This window comes from Protopterus annectens, chromosome 9.part0 (assembly GCF_019279795.1).
Source record: "Protopterus annectens isolate FY-2018-M chromosome 9.part0, PAN1.0, whole genome shotgun sequence".
NCBI lineage: Eukaryota > Metazoa > Chordata > Ceratodontiformes > Protopteridae > Protopterus > Protopterus annectens.
The window spans coordinates 1547671489-1547690940 of NC_056743.1; the positions used below are offsets into that span (position 1 = coordinate 1547671489).

At 44.9% G+C, this 19452-nt stretch overlaps 1 protein-coding gene across 2 annotated transcripts in view; it reads left to right on the forward strand.

Annotated features, from left to right (window-relative positions):
• Positions 1-16477, forward strand: part of SYCE3 (synaptonemal complex central element protein 3) — a 257571-nt gene extending 241094 nt beyond the window's left edge. For both annotated transcript variants that reach the window (XM_044084496.1, XM_044084495.1), the window contains one exon: positions 16172-16477. In XM_044084496.1, coding sequence (XP_043940431.1) covers positions 16172-16326 — 155 coding nt within the window. In that variant the 3' untranslated portion in view covers positions 16327-16477. The remainder of the gene's footprint in view (positions 1-16171) is intronic.
• Positions 16478-19452: the final 2975 nt, after the last annotated feature.

The window sequence follows — 19452 nt, forward strand, 5'->3', positions numbered from 1 at the left end:
AAACCTTTGGCTCCACCATTTTATAGAATGTTCTCTCTTTATGCCACCTGTGTTTGACTGGCTGGGGACTGTATCCCACAGGTTAACGTGGACAGAAATGACAACATTGGATACAAAAGTTATGTAACTACCTTAATGCTAGATCCGTACTGTCTTCTTCTTTCCATCTCAACTATCCCTCCTGCTGTTCTTCCTTTCAAATTGTAATCCTTTTGAGCTACTTCTGCCTGACTGTGCAGACCAGCCCAAAGCCTGTCTTTGGGACTACTGGTGTAGCTTCAATCTTCCCTTCATAAATATTTCCTCTTTCTCCTTCTTAGAACATTTTTTCCTCCATTTAGTTTATTGGGACATGCAGGGCAAACTTGATCTGAAGAAAATTAGGATGAGCAGTGCATTCTGGGAGAGGAGGCAGGCTTCTGCACTGAAGAGTCTAAGGTGTCAGCTTTGTGTCTGACTCCAATAACCCACGGGTTGAGTTGGATGGAAGAAGACAGTGTGGATCTAGCATTACAATAAGTACATAACTTTTGTTTCTCCCTTCTTATGGAACTGTCCAAGGGTAATTACCATCAGCTTCCTCACAGACTGGGCCTACTCACACAAGACACGGAACCCCAGTCTCAAACAACTTCATCTAACTGCCTGGATGATTCAAGTTTGATTCCTTTTAGGCACCTGTTTCATGAGGACATTTAGTAGGTACTTAAAGGATGCAAGAAGACTAGCTATTGGGAAATCTTATATAGTCAATTGGAAACATTTTCCAGTTGGAGCCTAGCCAGTAACCAGGGTCCCATCAGGGATTAAGTACCACTGGATCTGAAATATTTGTGTGTTACTTTCCTCCAGATGCATATTCCAGCCATTTCAACATGTCTTCCCATGGACTCTCCATCTTCTTATCTGTTTTTGGTAAAACAGTTACTGGAGTGGATTTTACATCTTGGACATTCCAGAAAACAGGTGACTCCTTCCTGGGATGCTGACTAACTGGAAAAAAGTTCATCTTGCTGATTTATGGTACATCACTTGGAAGACTGCACTCATTGCTCTGACATCTGCAAGAAGAGCATATGAGTTGCAAGTTCTCATGTTGGGTGAGCCCCATCTGGTCTTCTTTAGAGATGGGGTTTCATTAAGAACACATCATTCATTTGTGCCCAGAGTTATTTTAGAGTTTAATTGGAATCAAACAATCAAGTCTCCCTGTGTTTTGTTCAGATCCTCAGAACCAGGGAGAAAGGATTCTACATAGTCTGGTCTTGCAGAGGCAGCTCAAGTAGATGTTCTTCATTCCACATTGCTGCAGTCCTAACTATTGGGTAGTCCGCTGTCCAGTCGGCCCAAATACCAAAGTATATGGCTGACGTCGGTCAGGGCGCATTAGACTGACGTCAGTACGTCAGGGTACTAATGCGCATGACCGACGTCATATCCTCAGTCTTTTTTGCCGCATGGTCCGATGCAGAAGCAATTTTGCGAGTGCAGGTTGGCGTTCTGAAAGTTTCTGAAGCCAGAGTTTCAGACCGAATCAAAGTTGGCTAAGTACCCCGTTGGGGAATATTTTGGTTTTTTCTTGCCTCAGTATTTAACCGGATGTCAGAAAAAGTGAATAACTGTATTTCTTGTGGGAAACAGATACCTCATAGGGATTACCATACTTTGTGTATACCTTGTTTAGGGCCTGAGCACGACGTTGTTGGATGCCGCTCTTGTGCTAGATTTAACAAACGCACTATTAAGAGAAGGTTAGACTGTGCCAGGTTAGTGTTTGGGAAGCGTTGTAATTATAAAATGCCGCCGGATGCTCCGGCGCCGCTAAAACGCAAGGACAAAACAGCAAAGCCTAGAGGAGGAACCCAGTCCCAGACGCCGGTTCTTTAGAGGCTCAGTGGGCCGGAGGTTTTGCCAGGTCTTTCTTTGGGGTCTCGGGGAGAGACCTTACTGTTACAGAATGTATCCTCTCAGAGAGAAGGCCAGGCTGTGGGGTCTTCTCAGGTGGCTGTTCTTCCCTCTCTTCCTAAGGTGGTCAGAGCCTCCCTTCTGTTTCCAAGGCTTCCTTGAGGGGCAGGCCGAGTTTTGCTTCAGTGGGGGTTTCTCCTAGTACTTCAGGGTCTTTGCCTAAGAAACATATGCTTAAAATGGCAGAGGATTTGATTACTATGATAAGGGGTTCTATGCCCCTCCTGATAAGAGGCCTAGGTGGAATCTGAGTTTGAGAGTTTTGAGCAATGCTCGGAGGCTTCTGAGTCTTCTGAAGACTTGCAGGAGTACCTCCTTATTCTGATTCTGATGTGGATGATTCTACTCCTTCAGCTTCCCCTCCTGAGGATTTTTCATTTTCAGAGACTCTGCATTCCATGAGGGAGCATTTTAAATGGGAAGGTCAAGATTTCTCTGATTCCAGGAAAAGGCTTAGGGAATTCTTGTTTTACCCCAGCACAGGCCTTTAGCTATACCTGCTGGTTTGAGTGTGGTGGAAGATGTTTTTGCAGAGGCTTCCCTGAATCGGGTTGCTTTGCCTCCTGCGCCAGTTACACCGGATAGGTATTATAGGGTGCCTGACGCTCATAAGTATCTTTTAAGAGTCCTAGGGCAGACCCGAAACTGTCTCTCAGGGGCCTAAAGGTGTGAAGGCCTCAGTTGTTAAAAATCCTGTCCCTCCTGATAAAGAGGCAAGGGCTTTGGATAGATGGGGAAAGAAAGTGTATACTTCTTCCACTTTAGCCATGAGGGCGTTGAATTGTCAGTTTCACATGTTAAAATATCAGAATTACCTTCTTTCACAGTTGAAATCTAAGGTGGATGCTCTGGAAGGTATTGAGTGTAAAGAGTTGCAGGATTTAGTTCATGTGTCTGAACAAGTGGGTAAACATTCCTTGCAATGTGGTTTTGATGCTGTGCAGGCCTCCTCCAGGGTGGCTGCCACTGGTTCTGTTCTTCGTAGGCACGCCTGGTTGAGAGATCAGAACTTAGCTGAGCATGTTAAGACAAGGATTTTGGATGCTCCTTTACAGTCTGATGTGTTGTTTGGTTCGCCTGTGGAAGCAGTTTTAAAGAAGATGGAGGACAAGGCTAAGTCTATGCAAACTGTTAAGGATTTTTTGCAGGTGCAGCCTCCAAAGTTTAGTAGAAATTGGCCTGCTAAGGGATGGACTTATCCTGCTTATGATTCCCAGTCTAGGGGTAGGTCTAGACGTGGTAGGGGCAGAGCTCAAGGTGCTTTTAGGCCTAGGACAGGGAGTTCACCTGCTCAGACTTCTGGTGAGGGCAGGGGTCAGTCCTTTCGTAAGCAGACCCAATGACCTGCCTTTTCAGCTGCCAGTACCTTCTCGCCTGGCGGCACCTCTAGGAGGAAGACTGTCTCTTTTCAAAGAAAATTGGGATTTAATTACCCAAGACAAATGGGTTCTGGATATCATTCACCACGGTTACAGGTTTTATTTCCATACCTTGCCTCCTTTCAAAGGCATGCCAGACATTCCTCCTCTACAAAGACAAGAGGCTCACAAGCAAATTTCTCAGTTACTCCAAATAGGGGCCATTCAGCCGGTTCCTGTGCCAGAAAGGGGCCTAGGATTTTATTCTCGCCTGTTCCTAGTACCAAGAAGGGGAACACGTGGAGACCAATTTTGGATTTATCTATCCTCAACACTTATCTGGACATTCCCAAGTTCAAAATGTTGACGTTACAACAGCTTTTACCTCTGCTGGGCAAGGATCACTGGATGGTAACTTTAGATCTCAAGGAAGCTTACCTTCATGTGCCTATAAGACTAAGTTGCAGAAAGTATCTGCGTTTTGAGCTGGAAATTCTCATTATCAGTTCTCTGCATTGCCCTTTGGCTTATCTACTGCGCCCAGAGTATTCACAAAGGTTCTGGCTCCAGTGATAGCTTACTTCAGGCTAAAAGGAATTCAAATCTATCCTTACTTGGACGATTGCCTGATTCTGGCTCAAGAAAAGGAAGACCTTCTACAGCATTTGGAATATGTCATAGCAGTGCTAAGATGCCTAGGGTATTCTGTGAACGAAATAAAGTCCAGTCTAGTACCCTCTCAAGACATGTGCTTTCTGGGTGTGAGACTGAATACAGCAGCCCAGATGGCCTTTTTAACCCCGGACAAACAAAAGAATCTTTCCAGTTACTTCCATCAACTATCTCTTCAGTCCGGGCTGACTGCAAGGACAGTCCTTCAAGCCTTAGGGTTCATGGCATCTTGTATTCTGGTGCTTCCCAATGCCAAACTGCATATGAGGAAGCTGCAATGGTATCTCAAAATGTATGGACACAGCACTGCCAGGATTTGGACACTGTCATTCAAATAATACCTTGCATTCAAAAGGAATTTTTGTGGTGGGCTCAGGAATGTCACCTAAACAAGGGACTCTCTGTGACCCCGCCAGAGGCGAGTCAAATTCTAACGACAGATGCCTCAGACATTGCTTGGGGAGCTCATCTAAATGGAAAGTGGATACAAGACAAGTGGCCTGCCAGACTACAGCATCTACATATCAACATGAAGGAGATGTTAGCAGTCCAGTTTGCATTAATGGCTTTCAAGGAGTTACTTCTTCCAGGGCAGGTGTTGATTCTAACAGACAACACAACTGTCATGTGGTACATCAACAAACAAGGGGAACACATTCTTACCCATTGTGCAGGCAAGCAATGATTTTATGGGAGACTGCGCTAAGCTTGCAACTAACTCTTCAGGCAAGGTTTCTGCCGAGCACAGAACTCCTTAGCAGATGTGTTAAGCAGACAAATCATGGATCCCCACAGTGGAAACTGGATCTTCATGTATTTCAAAAATTGACAGTGTCCTGGGGAACTCCAGACATAGATCTGTTCGCTTCTCCACTAAACCACCAGCTGCCAAAGTTTTGCACAAAGAGGTTTCATCACACAGCTTGGAAAGTGGATGCTCTTTCTTTCAGTTGGAAAAATCTTCATGTGTATGCGTTTCCACCTCTGCCTCTTCTTCCAAAGGTGCTTCTAAAGGTCAGACAAGACAAGCCAAGGATGATTTTAATAGCTCCAGATTGGCCTCGGCAGCACTGGTACCCATTACTGAGGAGTCTGGTAAAGAAGCCTCCATGGCCTTTACCCTTGATTCCACATCTGTTGTCTCAGAAGGACGGTCGTCTGCTCAATGTCAAGCTTCACTCTCTTCATCTAACAGCCTGGCATATTCTGTTTTGAAAGACAGCAGGTCTCAACTTCCTCAACAAGTTTTAAATGTGATTATGGAAGCCAGAAGACCTAGTACAAGGAAAGTGTATGCAGAAAAATGGAAGAGATTTTTATTTTGGACTGCAGCAAAGAATTTGGAGATTTCAGAGCCTAATTTGAGTGTGGCTCTTCAATATCTTACTGAGTTATTGGACAAAGGTTTGTCTTTCTCTTCCATTAAGATTCATGCTGCAGCAATTTCAGCTCACTATGATTGTGACCCACCATTGTTTTCACATCCTTTGTTCAAGCAATTTCTTAGAGGGGCAAAGAATATAAGACCCCCAATGAGAGCTCCTACTCCTGCTTGGGATCTCAATTTTGTGTTGGAGAAACTTACTCTACAACCTTTTGAGCCTGCAGCTACTGCTGAACTGAAATACTTGTCATGGAAGACTGCTTTTTGTTGGCCATTACTTCTGCAAGAAGGGTTTCTGAGTTACAGGCCCTTATGGCGGTTGAGCCTTTTTGATTTTTCATAAGGATAGGGTATCATTACGTACTAATCCTTCCTTTATGCCTAAAGTGGTTTCTAGTGTGGCTTTAAACCAAACTATTCATTTGCCTACGTTTTATGCAGATCCCCAAAATAAAGGGGAAAAGATTTTGCACACTTTAGATGTACACAGGCAATTGCGTTATTATTTGAGCAGGACTAAGGATTTTAGGCAGTCTCAGCAGTTGTTTGTTTCTTTTGCTTTGAGTTCTCAGGGCAAGCCTGTGTCAAAACAAACTATTTCTAGGTGGATTGGGTTTTGCATTGCATTTTGTTATTCCCATCATGGCAAGGAGATTCCAGCTGGGATTAGGCCTCATTCCACTAGGGCTACTGCCACTTCAACAGCTTTTTTAAGGGGGGTGGCAACTAAAGATATTTTGGAGGCAGCTACTTGGAGTTCAGTGCATACTTTCTCTAAGCATTACCACCTTCCTCTCTACTCTAAGTCTAGGGCTGGTTTTGCCACAGCTATTTTGCAAGGCATGTTATCAGCTCCTGCTTCCTTATGATTTGCCAGCCTCCCTTACCTCTGCTTTGGGATTCTACCCAATAGTTAGGACTGCAGCAATGTGGAATGAAGAACATAGTACAGTTTTGTACCTACCATAAATGTAGATGTTCGAGGATCCACATTGCTGCAGTCCAATTTACCCTCCCTCCTTCCCCTCTGTGTTTAGGGGTGGTTGTGTAGGTGAGGTTATATTCTGCTCATTTTGTATATTTTGTATATATATGTATATTTTGGTGCAGATATGTTGGGAGTTTTTGGTTTTTGGCCTTATCTTTTCAGGGTCTTCTGACATCTGGGGCAAGAAAAGACTGAGGATATGACGTCGGTCATGCGCATTAGTACCCTGACGTACTGACGTCAGTCTAATGCGCCCTGACCGACGTCAGCCATATACTTTGGTATTCGGGCCGACTGGACAGCGGACTACCCAATAGTTAGGACTGCAGCAATGTGGATCCTCGAACATCTACATTTATGGTAGGTACAAAACTGTACTTATCTTGACAGAGCTAAATCCGTTAGAAAAGTAGATCGGCTGCTTATTTCTTATGATGAGACAATGAAAAGACAAACTCTGCCAAGACAGACTATTTGCAGGTAATTGTCCTGTATGTTTGCCATTTGTTGTACCCTCAGTAGTAAAACATTTCCAGGCAATATCAAGGCACATAGTGCTTTGGCATCTCTTTAGGCATATTGGAAGGAGGTGGACTATAGAAGCATTCTAGAGGCAACAGCTTGGTCCTGTGTACATACGTTTACAAAGTATTACAAACTAGATTCCTTTTTCAGGTCCAGTTATTGGGTCTTTATCATGTTGTCGAACTCTTAAAAGTTCGAACGTCATATGGTCGACACCATTTGATCGAACTTTTAAAAGTTTGAACGTTTCAACGGAGATCTCCGTACAGTTGGAATGGGAAGATTTCCCTTTTCTGCACTGTAGTGCGATCTTGGAGTTGGTATATTTAAAGAGCGGGATGGGGGTGGGGTTTCTTTGGTTTATTTATTTTTTTATTCCATTTTTGAACTTTTAAAAGTTCAAACATATGGTGTTGTGCTCCCTCACAATTACTGTATAACAGCAGCTATGGAGTCTTTTAAGAAACATAATCAGGGTACACAGGCACAACTGCAAAAGTTAAGCAAGCTCATTAATCTTGTACTGGACTTCAATTTCTTTACTTTCAATGGCAAACACTACAAACAAAAAACTGGTATAGCAATGGGAACTGCCATGGCTCCCAGCATAGCTAACATAGCCCTGGGCAAATGGGAGGAGGACTTTGTGTTAAACAACACAGACTACATGCAGCATATCACATGCTATTTACGTTTTATTGACGATGTCTTTATTGTGTGGGAAGGTGACACCTTGCAGCTTGGAGATGTTATCACTTACCTCAATCAAACAACCCCCTTCCTGAAGTTTACCTCTTCCCATGGCTGTACTTCAACCACTTTCTTAGATATGCAGATTTCCAAGGACATCAACAATAACAGAATCACCACTGATCTATTCAGAAAACCAACGAGGGTTAATTTATTACTCCACAGTAAAAGTCTACATCCTACAAAAAACAAGTATAATGTAGTGAAATCCCAAGGCTATAGATTAGCTCGAATTACCACAGAGATGGAACCATTTTTGAGAAACCTGAACAACAGAGAATGATTTTCTAGTGAGAGGCTATGAAAGTCAGATGTTAAAAAACATCCTGGAACCCATTATAGAACTGAAAAGGACTGAAGCACCTTCACTCAACCTCCCCAGTAGAAAAATGTTAAGTAATCCCACAGAGAATAACAAATGCAAAAATAGCTGCATCCTAACATACACTTTGGATTATCAGAGTATCAAAAATATTATTGGTCTGTGTACTTAATAAAGGATTTTCGACTGGAAACAGATTGCCTGCCTTGCTTGGATTACTTTCGAATACTTAGTAATGCTGTAGAATTATATATTTTCTATTATTACTTTTTGACTTGATGAGTTTACGTTCGCTACTTCTACTACTATTGTCTGATCTGATTAATATACAGTGATTAACTAGAAATATATGGACTGAAAATCTTCCACACAGAGAAGTTTCTTACATTGTTTAGTTATAAATAAATAAATTCAAACTGTAAGAAAATGCTTGCTAAAGACGTAGCAAACAGTTACTGCAGTTTATACTCTGCCTGCACGGAGAGCTACAGCGCTCAGTTTTTAGTTAAAAAAAAGATATTTTCTTTTTTTTTTTTTTTTTCTTTCTTTCTTTTTAAACTGTAGCAAACTGCTTACTACAGTGCAGCAAGCAGTTGCTACAATTTATAACACACTTGTAAAGTTACAGTGCTCAGGTTTAACTGCAAATGCAGTACTGGCTTTTTAACACCGATGTTGCATTAAAGAGAGACCTGGATTGGCTGAATATGCCTCCCCCAACACTCTACACCCGGAACAGTTGCCCCTCTCACCCTGCCCTAGCTACGTTCTGCTTACTTTAACAGTAGATGTTTACTGCTATAGTAGCCACACCAGCCTGCCCTCCCCATTCTTTTGTATATAGTTAGTGTTGAGATCTAAAGTTTTTGGTTTTCTGTTATACTTTATAATTGTAGTTCAGGATGAGTAGGCACTTTATGGGCAAGAAAGTCCTAAAGATTGCTTCACTATTTCCCTCCACTGGCCTGTTCATTCAGTTAGCAATCAGAGTGAAGGTGTGGGAGGGAGCCAGAGTTTTGCAAAACTAACCAGTTTTTGTATCCATATCTCTCAACTGTCCAGATATTTGCAAAATGCCCAGATTTTTGCCTCTGTTTTTTTTTGTGTGTGTGTTTCTCATAAAATTTGTTTGCTAGCAAATCACTGAGGAGTGAAGTTACTAAATCTTCTTCTGGCTTTTACCGGTTAGAGGTAGCCAACAGCGGATCACCTGTCCGCTCGTGATTGGCAGTAGAATTTTACAGTGTCGAGTTGCCAGCCCACAGAACACACACACACACACACACACACACACACACACACACACACACACACACACACACACACCTAGGGCCAATTTAGAGTGTCCAATCCACCTGCAGCATGTCTTTGGGATGTGGGAGGAAACCGGAACACCCGGAGGAACCGGAACACCCGGAGGAAACCCACGACCACAGAGAGGACATGCAGACTCCACACAGAAGGCACCCCAGCTGAGGAATGAACTGGAGAACCTCTTGCTGTGAGGCGGCAATGCTAACCACTGCACCACTGTGACTGCCCTATTGAAGTTACTAAATAATAACTTAAATTTGAGTTTCAGACTTCATTTCCCTTAGAAAAATGCATTCCAACACAAATCCTGTTATTCTAGAAACTTTCTAAGTTTCTAAGAGCAATATTTAATATATTTATCTGTTTCTATGGCTTGTGCCCCTGTTATTTTAGGCTTTGTCTAGATTTCCTGCACTAAGAGGTTACCATTTAGCCAAATGTCTACTGCAGTAGTAAGGAATTCGAACATCTACTGTTATGGTAAGAGTAACTCACACAAGTGTACTATACAGTGATTTCTCTTGAAAAATCCACTGTATGTTAAGTATACTTACACATAAATGTATTTATGGTGTGTACCCCTAACTTGCATTACTTAAACACCGGCAAAAAAAGCAGTGATCTGAAGTAGTTTACTTCATTTGGTCTTCAACCTGTGGGTTACAGATCCGTATCGGATCCGAGCCGGCAACTTTTACTAGCATCAGCTCCAAGCTCCAAACTCCTCCCCTTACCCATAATACACCTCCATTGCCTTCCATCCTCAGATCTCGTTTGCTGTGAATAGCTTATGCATCGTGATCTCTTGAGCTCCAATTTAGTCAAGTGGGTAAAACCTTTTTGAGTATCTTTTTTCTTCAGAATTTTGTTAGATAGTGTAGTATAGGTTCCCTTTCTCCTCCCCTCGCTTGGTGCGTCGAGTTATAGAGTTTTAGGATTGTTAGAGTAGTTTTTACTATTGTGTAGATTGTAGCTTCCCCTCACCCCCCCCCCAGTGTTTTCTGTGTACGAGTGTGGTGAGTGGGTATGTGCGTGTGCCAGTCAGAAAGAAACTGCCTTTTTTTCTTAAGTTATCTTTCTGCTGAGATAGTATGGCTGAAAAGCTTGCACAGAATGTGGCTATAAAATATCCCCTGCGGATGGCCACACTGTGTGTTTTGTGCTTGAGCGTGGCCCAGCTGTGTGGACTGCAGCATATGGGCAGGCTTCAACCCCCGTGTCATTAAAGATAGGAAGGCCAAGTTGCCCCTCAAAGGCCCTCTTCCCCCTTCAGAATCTGTTTCCTCATCTCCGGCTTTGGTCACAGCGGCTGCTGTGGCCGCCTCTCCTTCCTCTGGCTTCTCCTCCGTCCCAGGCTGGTACTCAACCTCCTGTACCAAAGCCTGTGGTAGCGGAGCAGAAAAGAGGTAGAGAGCGGGAAAAAGAGTCAAAGGCGAGAGAAAAGAGAAAGAGGTCTCCAGACCTTGCTTCACCTACAAAGACACCACAGATCCGTGACTGCCCTCGGCTCTGATCTCCGAGGTTCTCCCTGGAGCCAGAGGAGACACGTTCAGCTTCTCGGGCCTCGATGCCCCGACCCGCCAGGTTGGAGTCCGTGGCCTCATTGAAATCCACCCGATCCTTGTCTGACATGGATCTGGATAAAATGATGAGGAGGTTTATCCGTACTCAGATCCAGGTGGGGTCTTGCCAGCCCCCCTCCCTCAGGAGGGGGGAGCTCACTTCTTTTTTTCCAACCTCTGTCTCCTTCTCCGATCTGACCTTCGGGTTCGGAGTATTCGGATCCGAGGTTGGCTTTGGTCAGGGGGTCGGTGCCAACGGTACCTGCTTCCTCAACGCCGACAGCTGCCTGGAGCGTATCAGATCTGACCAGCTCGGATCCGAGGGAGTGGAACCCTTTTCTTCGGCTCCGAATTTGTCGGGCCAGGTTCCCTCCCTCGGAGCTCCATCCACCTCGGGCCCAGCTCAGATTCTCTCGTCAGATGCGGGGAGACCAGCCTCCTTATTGGTTTCTCAGGAGGTTCGCTCTCCTTCGGCGTTCGTGGTAGAAAGGGTTCCCTCCACTGGATCGAGACCCCTGACTGCCCCCGCGGACTCCACCCAGACCCCCTCGGCTCTGTCTATGGTCCCCATCCTTTTACCAGAGGGACAAGCCATGCTCGAAGTGGCCCAGACGGTTCCCCCCCAAGGAACAAGTGGCTTGTGAGCTCCTCCCGGAGAGCCCCACCAGAGAGGTATCTCACAAGCATATGTGCAAGAGGAGGCACTTGGACTCCCCCGAGTCCCTCACCGAGGACACAGACTTGGATGCTGCATGGCTCCTTTGGAGACATCATGGAAATCCTGTGCCAACGGGGAGGTTGGTCTGCCCCCAAACCTTTGTCTTATGAATCCGTGTTCATGGAGGCTTTTGGCACAGGCCCATCTACTTCCTGGGTTCCCCTCCCATGGATCCTTTGGTGGATCTGGTCACCTTGTGCGCATGGAAGGAGCCGGACACTGTGGAACCTATTCCAAAAAAAACGGATAAGATCTTAAGCCCCCCCCCCCCAGACAGACCAGCATGGAACAAGGGCTCCCCTGTAGATGCCATGGTGGTAGCAGCAGCCACTAAGAAGGAACTTGCTTAGGAGAGTTCCTCAGTCCATCCTCCTGACCGAGAGTCGCGGATGATGGACCACCTTGAGTAGCGAGTTTACGCTTCAGCTACCTTTTCAATTAGGGTGCTGAACTACCTGGCAAATGTCACCAGACTCCCTACGCAACCTGGTAAAGGAGCTGGAGGAGTATCCCCCAAGTCCATGTCACAGGAGGACAAGGCTTTGTTCTCCGCGAGGATGGCCACTTTAAAAGCAGTATGTAATACGTCCATGAGACTCCTTTCACATGCTATGGAAGGAGCGGCTAGGGTGGCTGGGTCTGGCGTGTCCATGAGGCGCAACGCCTGGCTCAGGTTATGTCAATTTTCCGAACCTTTCAAGGCATCCTTTGCCAATACCCCTTATGCCAGCACTACACTCTTTGTTAAGACCGTCAAAGAGACATTAGTCCAGAGTGAGAAGGGCAGGAAGACACTGTCTGCCATTGGGATCCGCTTCTCTAACCCTCAAAGGTCATTTTCCCGGAACCAGAGAGGGCAAAAGAAGATGTGGTTCTAGAAGTCACAGTATTCCCAGTAAACTCAGGGCTCTTCTTCCCCCCAGAGGCAGAGGGGGACAGAATGGATGTCGGCTCAGAGGCAGAGGGGGTCCAAGGAACTTTGGGTCTCAAGAACCTTTCTTGGACAGATCCGGGCAGCAACCCTGAGGGTTGCCCGACTGCTCTACTCTGGAGTCAGTCGGGGGATGATTGTCCTTGCACCTAGCGGCATGGGAGTCCATAACAAAGGACCGCTGCATGCTTCAAATCATATCCACAGGATAGTCTATCCGCTTCTTGGGTTCCCCAAAATCTCCCAGACACCTCCGGGACGTAACACCCATGCAAAGGGAGGCAGCAGCACAGGAAATTTCCAAGCTGCTAGAAAAACGAGCCATTGAAACCGTCCCCCCAGATCAGTCCAGATCGGGCTTCTACTCCAGGTTCTTTTTGGTGCCAAAGAAAAAGGGGAAAAGGGGGACTTAACGCCCATTCTGGACCTATTTACCCTGAACCTGTCAGTTGCCAAAGAGAAGTTCCAGATGGTCACATTACAGTCCATCATGCCGTACCTGCAAGAGAGCGACTGGATGTGCTCGTTAGACCTACAGGATGCTTACTATCACATAAAAATGCACAGAAGCTCCAGGAGGCTCCTCTGTTTCTGGCTAGGAGTCATTCATTTCCAATTTTGAGCCCTACCCTTTGGTCTCACCACAGCCCCCAGGGTGTTTACCAAAGTGAAGGCGGTGGTAGCAGCTCACCTGAGGCTTCAGGGGATTCAGGTCTATCTGTACCTGGACGATTGGCTCCTCACTGCTCCCACCAGGTGTCTACTCTCCCAAACCAGGGATTATTTCCTGACTGTTGTCCTGCATTTGGGGATCACAATCAACGCATCCAAATCTCTCCTAGATCCTGTATTGGTGATACATTGGTGCCGGGATAGATACTCTTCAGTGCAAAATCTTCCTGACCTCGGGAGAGAGTTCAAAACTTGAGGGTGCATGTCTCCCTGATCTACCACTCTCATCTCCCAATGGTGGAATCGGTGTTGAGGGTCTTCTGCTCGATGGCGGTGACCATAATTCTTCTCCCATGTGCTCGGTTACCCATGAGAATTCTACAGTGGACTCTAGCTGTTCAGTGGTCCCAGTTGGAACTGCCATTGACATATCCAATTCTGCTCAGTCGAGTCTGTCGGTCATACCTCATATGGTGGATGTGGTCTCCGGACATTTTGGAGGGATGACCTTTTGTTCCAGCCCAAGCCATAGTGACTACGGATGCCTCCCAACTCGGGTGGGGAGGGCATTGTTCAGGCAGGACAGTCCAGGGCCTATGGTCCCCCATAGAGACCAGCTTGCACATAAATGTCTTAGACATGAGGGCGGTCTTTCTAGCATTGCAGACCCTTCATGCCTTTCTTCCACTGGGGACGATTGCTATTCAGTCAGACAACATGTCAGTGGTCTGGAGGGACCAGATCTTACCCCCTTTATCGCGAGGCCATGAGAGTGTGGGAATGGCCAATCTCCACCACTCGCTTTCTCACTGCAACGCACATTCTGGGATGGTCCAACATCCTAGCGGACAGGCTAAGTCGGACCATTCTGATTCCTTACGAGTGGTCTCTGAATCTGTCAGTAGCGGAACAGATCTTCAGCGAGTGGGGTCAACTTTGCTGCAATGTCTTTGCATCTCCTTCCAATGCGAAGTGCAGCAAGTTTTTCGCTCTGAACCCCCTGCCGGGGAAGTCCCCAGAGACGCTCTAGTTCATGCTTGGCCTCCCGGTCTTCTGTATGCGTACCCGCCAGTACCTCTCATTCTGAGGTTTCTACAAAAAGCTCGTCGACTGGGGAGCAAAGTGATCCTCACTGCCCCGTTCTGGCCTCGTCAGGTATGGTTTCCCTTCCTTTGGTCTCACCTTCTGGCTCCGCCTTGGATCGTAGATCCCATTTAGGATTTAATTTCACACCCTTCGGGGGTGCTTCATCCGAATCTGGACAGCCTGAAGCTCACAGCTTGGCTGCTCCAGTTCCCATGATTGCTAGGACTCCTGGACTATCCTCATCAGTTAGATCTATTTTGGTGGCTGCTCATAAGTCTTCGACCAGGAAGGTTTATCACAGCAAGTGGAAACGTTTTTCCTTTTGGGCCTCTCAAAGGAGTTTAGACCCTTTCACGGCTCCTATTTCGGCCATTCTTGATTTTCTAGCTGATATTTTTCAACACGGGGCTAGTTCTTCTACTGTCAAAGTTCAGTTAGCTGCCATCTCTCATTTTCATGTGGGTGAGCATTCTGCCTGTGTAGCTTCTTCCAGACTGTGTAAAGCCTTCATCAAAGGGGCCTTTTTGTTACACCCCCTGGTAAAAGATCCTGTACCCCATGGGACTTTACTATGGTTCTTCAAGCTTTGGCCACTCCGCCTTTCGAGCCTGCCGCAACTGCAGATCTGACATTTTTATCTTGGAAAACAGCTTTTCTGGTGGCTATTACCTCTGTAAAAAAGGTTTCAGAATTACTGGCATTGTCCATCAAAATTCCTTACATGATTTTTCACAAAGATAGGGTTTCCCTTCGAACCAATCCATCCTTTCTTCCTAAGGTGGCATCACCAGTCAATATCAGTCAGACCATCAATTTGCCTGTGTTTTTTCCTAATTTTACTAACAAGATGGAATACAAACTCCACATGTTGGATGTTCATAGACAGTTACGATTCTATTTACACAGGACAAAAAATTTCCGTAAATCTGATCAATTGTTTGTATACTTCTATAAACCCTTTTTGGGGAAACCTATCTGCAAGGTCACTATAGCTAGATGGGTTTCTTCATGCATCCTGCAGGTCTATAAGGACAGAGGCATGTCTCCTCCAGGTCAGGTGAAAGCTCATTCCACTATGTCCATGGCTACGTCTGCAGCCTTTTGGTCTAGAGTGTCTGTGGATGATATTTATTCTGCAGCTAGTTGGTCCTCATCTCATACGTTTATGTCTCATTACAAATTGGATTTGACTCCCAGAAGGGGAGCATCCTTTGGTTCCTCGGTGCTCCAGTATATCCTTCCATGAGGGCCTCCCAGGAGTTTGGTAGCTGGGGACTCTGTCCCGCAGGTTGAAGACCAAATGAAGTAAACTACTTCAGATAAAGAAGTTATGTACTCACCATAACATTCCATCTGAGTAGTTTTACTTCATTTGTCTTCACCCATCCCTCCCTCCTTCCCCCAGACCTTGGCATATGATCAGCCTATGGGCTGCAGTATAGATCATAAGAAAAATTTTTCAGGTTGGGTTATCAGTATAAGGTTCAGCAAACTCAGCGGAGGTGTATTATGGGTAAGGGGAGGAGATTGGAGCTTGGAGCTGATGCTAGTAAAAGTTGCCGGCTCGGATCCGATATGGATCCGTAACCCAAAGGTTGAAAAATGAAGTACAACTACTCATATGGAACGTTATGGTGAGTACATAACTTCTTTTTCAGTTATGTTGCAGCCCACATACAGCACTATGCATTTTCCTTTATTTATTACGGACTTTTTAAAGGATCACAAATTTTTAAATTAGTTCCTCTTCAGTCAAACTGTTGACTTTACCAGTAGATTCATTATATATTGAAAAAAGGAGATTATGAGAAAATGGTGATAGATATAAATAGCTCTGTATGATATTGCTGATATCTACATTTTATTTTAGAGCAGTACAAAAGTACTGCATCATATACTTTTCATTGTCTTGCATTTTTCATAGTGCAGGCAACATGGATGGCTTATGATATGGTTGTCATGCGTACTAATCCTGCTATCTCTAATTCAGTGCGAAGACTAGAGACTGCAGTTCTGAAATGCAAAGAAGAAGTAGAAAAAAACTGGCAAGATATACAATGTGAATCAAAGAAGCAATAATTTATACATAAATTGTGTACAAATAGCCTATATGCTTTGAAAATAATACATTTATGATTTTCATTTAATGTTAGATGTTCATTATGTCTTTTAGTTGTGTTTATGGATTAAACTTTGTTTTCAAGATATTCTTAACTTCCTGTATTCTTTAATAAAGCATGACTTAAAATACAGTGTTCAGAAAATTGTGTTATTGTTGTATTGGTGCAAACTTTTAGTAGAAAGTATTAGAAACTTTATTATTTCATTTGAATAAGAAGTATTGATAAAATTATTTAATTAATTCCATATTTATTATTTTTGAAAGGAGGTTGCTGACAGAAACATGAATTCTCTTAAAGATCTAAAGCCTGACATTCTTGTTCATGTAAGTATATCAGTTAGTTGCACTTACAACATGTTCTTGCATTTCTAATTTTACTTATTACCAGAGTGGCAGCTTTGCTCAGAGAGTTACCTGCCTGACTTCAGTTTACCTGATGTCAGTTTACCTGGCGTCAGCTAGACAGGTGCCTGCTCCATGTGCTTTTGTTCTGTCAACAGTCATGATCCGATGTTGTGTTTTCCATCCAGCTTCAACCTATGGGATATTGAATCTGACTCAAATTAGAAGCTGGCTATTCCAGAGTCTTCAGCCTGAGAGTGCTGCCTCTTCTACCTGTAGTACCCTGCTCTCCCCCTCTCTGCTAAGATCTCATTTGCAACCTTAGTGAACCACAATCTGCAAGCTCCATTCAATGTATCCTTTTGTGCTTTGTATACCATTATTATTATTTTGTATCCTCTACCCCAGTTTTAGTGTTTAGTTAGTTTAGGTGTTAAAGTGTTTAGTGAAAGTTAGGTTTTTGTTAGAGTTTTTTTTTCTCTGTGTTAGTGTTTGCTGTGTTAAATTATTCCAGCATTTTCCTTATCTCTGTAAAAAAATAAATATAAATTTAAATGTGTTTAATATATATATATATATATATATATATATATATATATATATATATATATATATATAAATGTGTATATAAAGATATATATATATATATATATATATATATATATATATGTGTGTGTGTACATGTATGTAAGTTTTTACAAATGTTCCTTTATTAACACAGATATTTCTACTGTTATTATTGTTAGAGTGTTTGATAGTTAATGTAGCTAGGCTTTTGTAGTTAATGAATTTAGGTGTGTGTTTGTGTTTATTGTTTTTTCTGTGTTTGTAGAGATGGAGAAAGAGATGTGGTTTAAAAAGTTTATGTCTATTGTTTGGGTGCTGCACACATTGAATCTGATTGTTCTGCATCTGAAGTAGTTTACTTCATTTGGTCTTCAACCTGTGGGATACGAATCCGTATCTGATCCGAGCTGGCAACTGTTACTAGCATCAGCTCCGAGCTCCAGACTCCTCCCCTTACCCATAATACACCTCCACTGCCTTCCATCCCCAGATCTCATTTGCCACGATTTGCTATACATCGTGTTTTCTGAGCTCCAGCTAGTAGTGGGTTGTTTAACTTTCTGTAAGTAAAAAACTTTCACTTTCTTCGTCAGGTTGGATTAGTTTAGATACCCCTTCTCCCCTCCCATCGCTTTGGCATCGAGTGTTAGTGTTGTTAGATAAAAAGTTAGAGTAGTTTGTTCTGTGGTGACCCCCCCCCCAGTGTTCTTTTTTAGTCTAGCGTGGTGCGTGGGTTTGTGTGTGAGTGATTTTAGGAAAGTATTTGCCTGTCTTTTTTAAGACTTTCTTTCCCTTTAGTATGGCTGAAAAGCTTATCTTTAAGTACTGCACAGTGTGTGGCCATTAACTCTCCCCAGCGGATGGCCACACTCTGTGTGTGTGTTGTGCTTGGTTGTGGCCCACCTTAGTGTGGATTGCAATATTTGTGCAGGGTTCAAACCCTGTGCTTTAAAGGATAGGAAGGCCAGGTTGGCCCTCAAAGGTCTTCTTCCTCCTATCGACTCTTTCCTCATCTTTGTCTTCACCTATCCCTCCTCTCTTCCTCTGGATTCTCCTCCATCCCAGGCTGGGACTCAAACTCCTGCCTCTAAGCCTGTGGTAGCAGAGCAGAAGAAAGGTAGAGAAAGGGAGAGAGAGTCAAAGACGAGGGAGAAGAGGAAGAGGTCCCCGGACCTCTCTTCACCTAGCAAAATCTCTCAGACCCGTGACTCCCCTCGGCACCGATCTCCGAGGTTCTCCCTGGAGTTGGAGGAGGCATGTCCAGTCTCTTGGGCCTCGGTTCCCCGACCCGCCAGGTCGGAGTCTGTGGCCTCGACACGGTCAACCCGCTTCTTATCGGATATGGATCTGGATAAGATAATGAGGTGCTTTATCCGTACACAGATCCAGATGGGGGTCTTGCTAGCCCTCCCCACTGGAGGGGGGAGCTCGCTTCCTTTCTTTCAACCCATTTCTCCTTCTCCGATCCAATCTTCGGCTTCGGAGTACTCGGATCCAAAGTTGGCCTTGGTCAGGGGGTCGGCGCCGACAATACTTGTTTCCTTGACGCCGACAGCTACCTGGAGCATTTCAGATCCGACCAGCTCAGATCTGAGCCTCTCGGAGATGGATCTTAGGTGTCGGATCAAGGTAGTGGAACCTTTTCCATCGGATCTGACTTTGTTGGGCCAGGTCCCCTCTCTTAGAGCTCCGTCCACCTCGGGCCTGGCTCCAATTCTCGCGTCAGACCCATGGAGATCGGCCTCCTTATTAGCTTCCCAGGAGGTCCACTCTCCTTTGGCGTTTGATGTGGTAGAAAGGGTCCTCTCCGTCGGATTGAGGACCCTGACTGCCCCTCGGACTCCTCCCAGACCCCCTTGGCGCTGTCTATGGTCCCTATTGTCTTACCAGAGGGACAACCCATGCTCGAAGAGCCCCAGACGGTTCCCCTCGAGGAACAAATGGCTTGCGAGTGCCCCCCAGAGAGCCCCACTAGAGATGTGCCTCGCAAGCATACTTGCAAGAGGAGGCACTTGGACTCTCCCGAGTCCCTCACCGAGGACACGGATTTAGATGATGGAGAGGTTTCCCCAAGATCACCTGCCGAGGATGTCTCCTTTGGAGACATGGAGATCCTGCTCTAGCGGGGATGTTGGTCTGCCCCCAAGCTCTCTTCTGATGAATCTGTGTTCCTG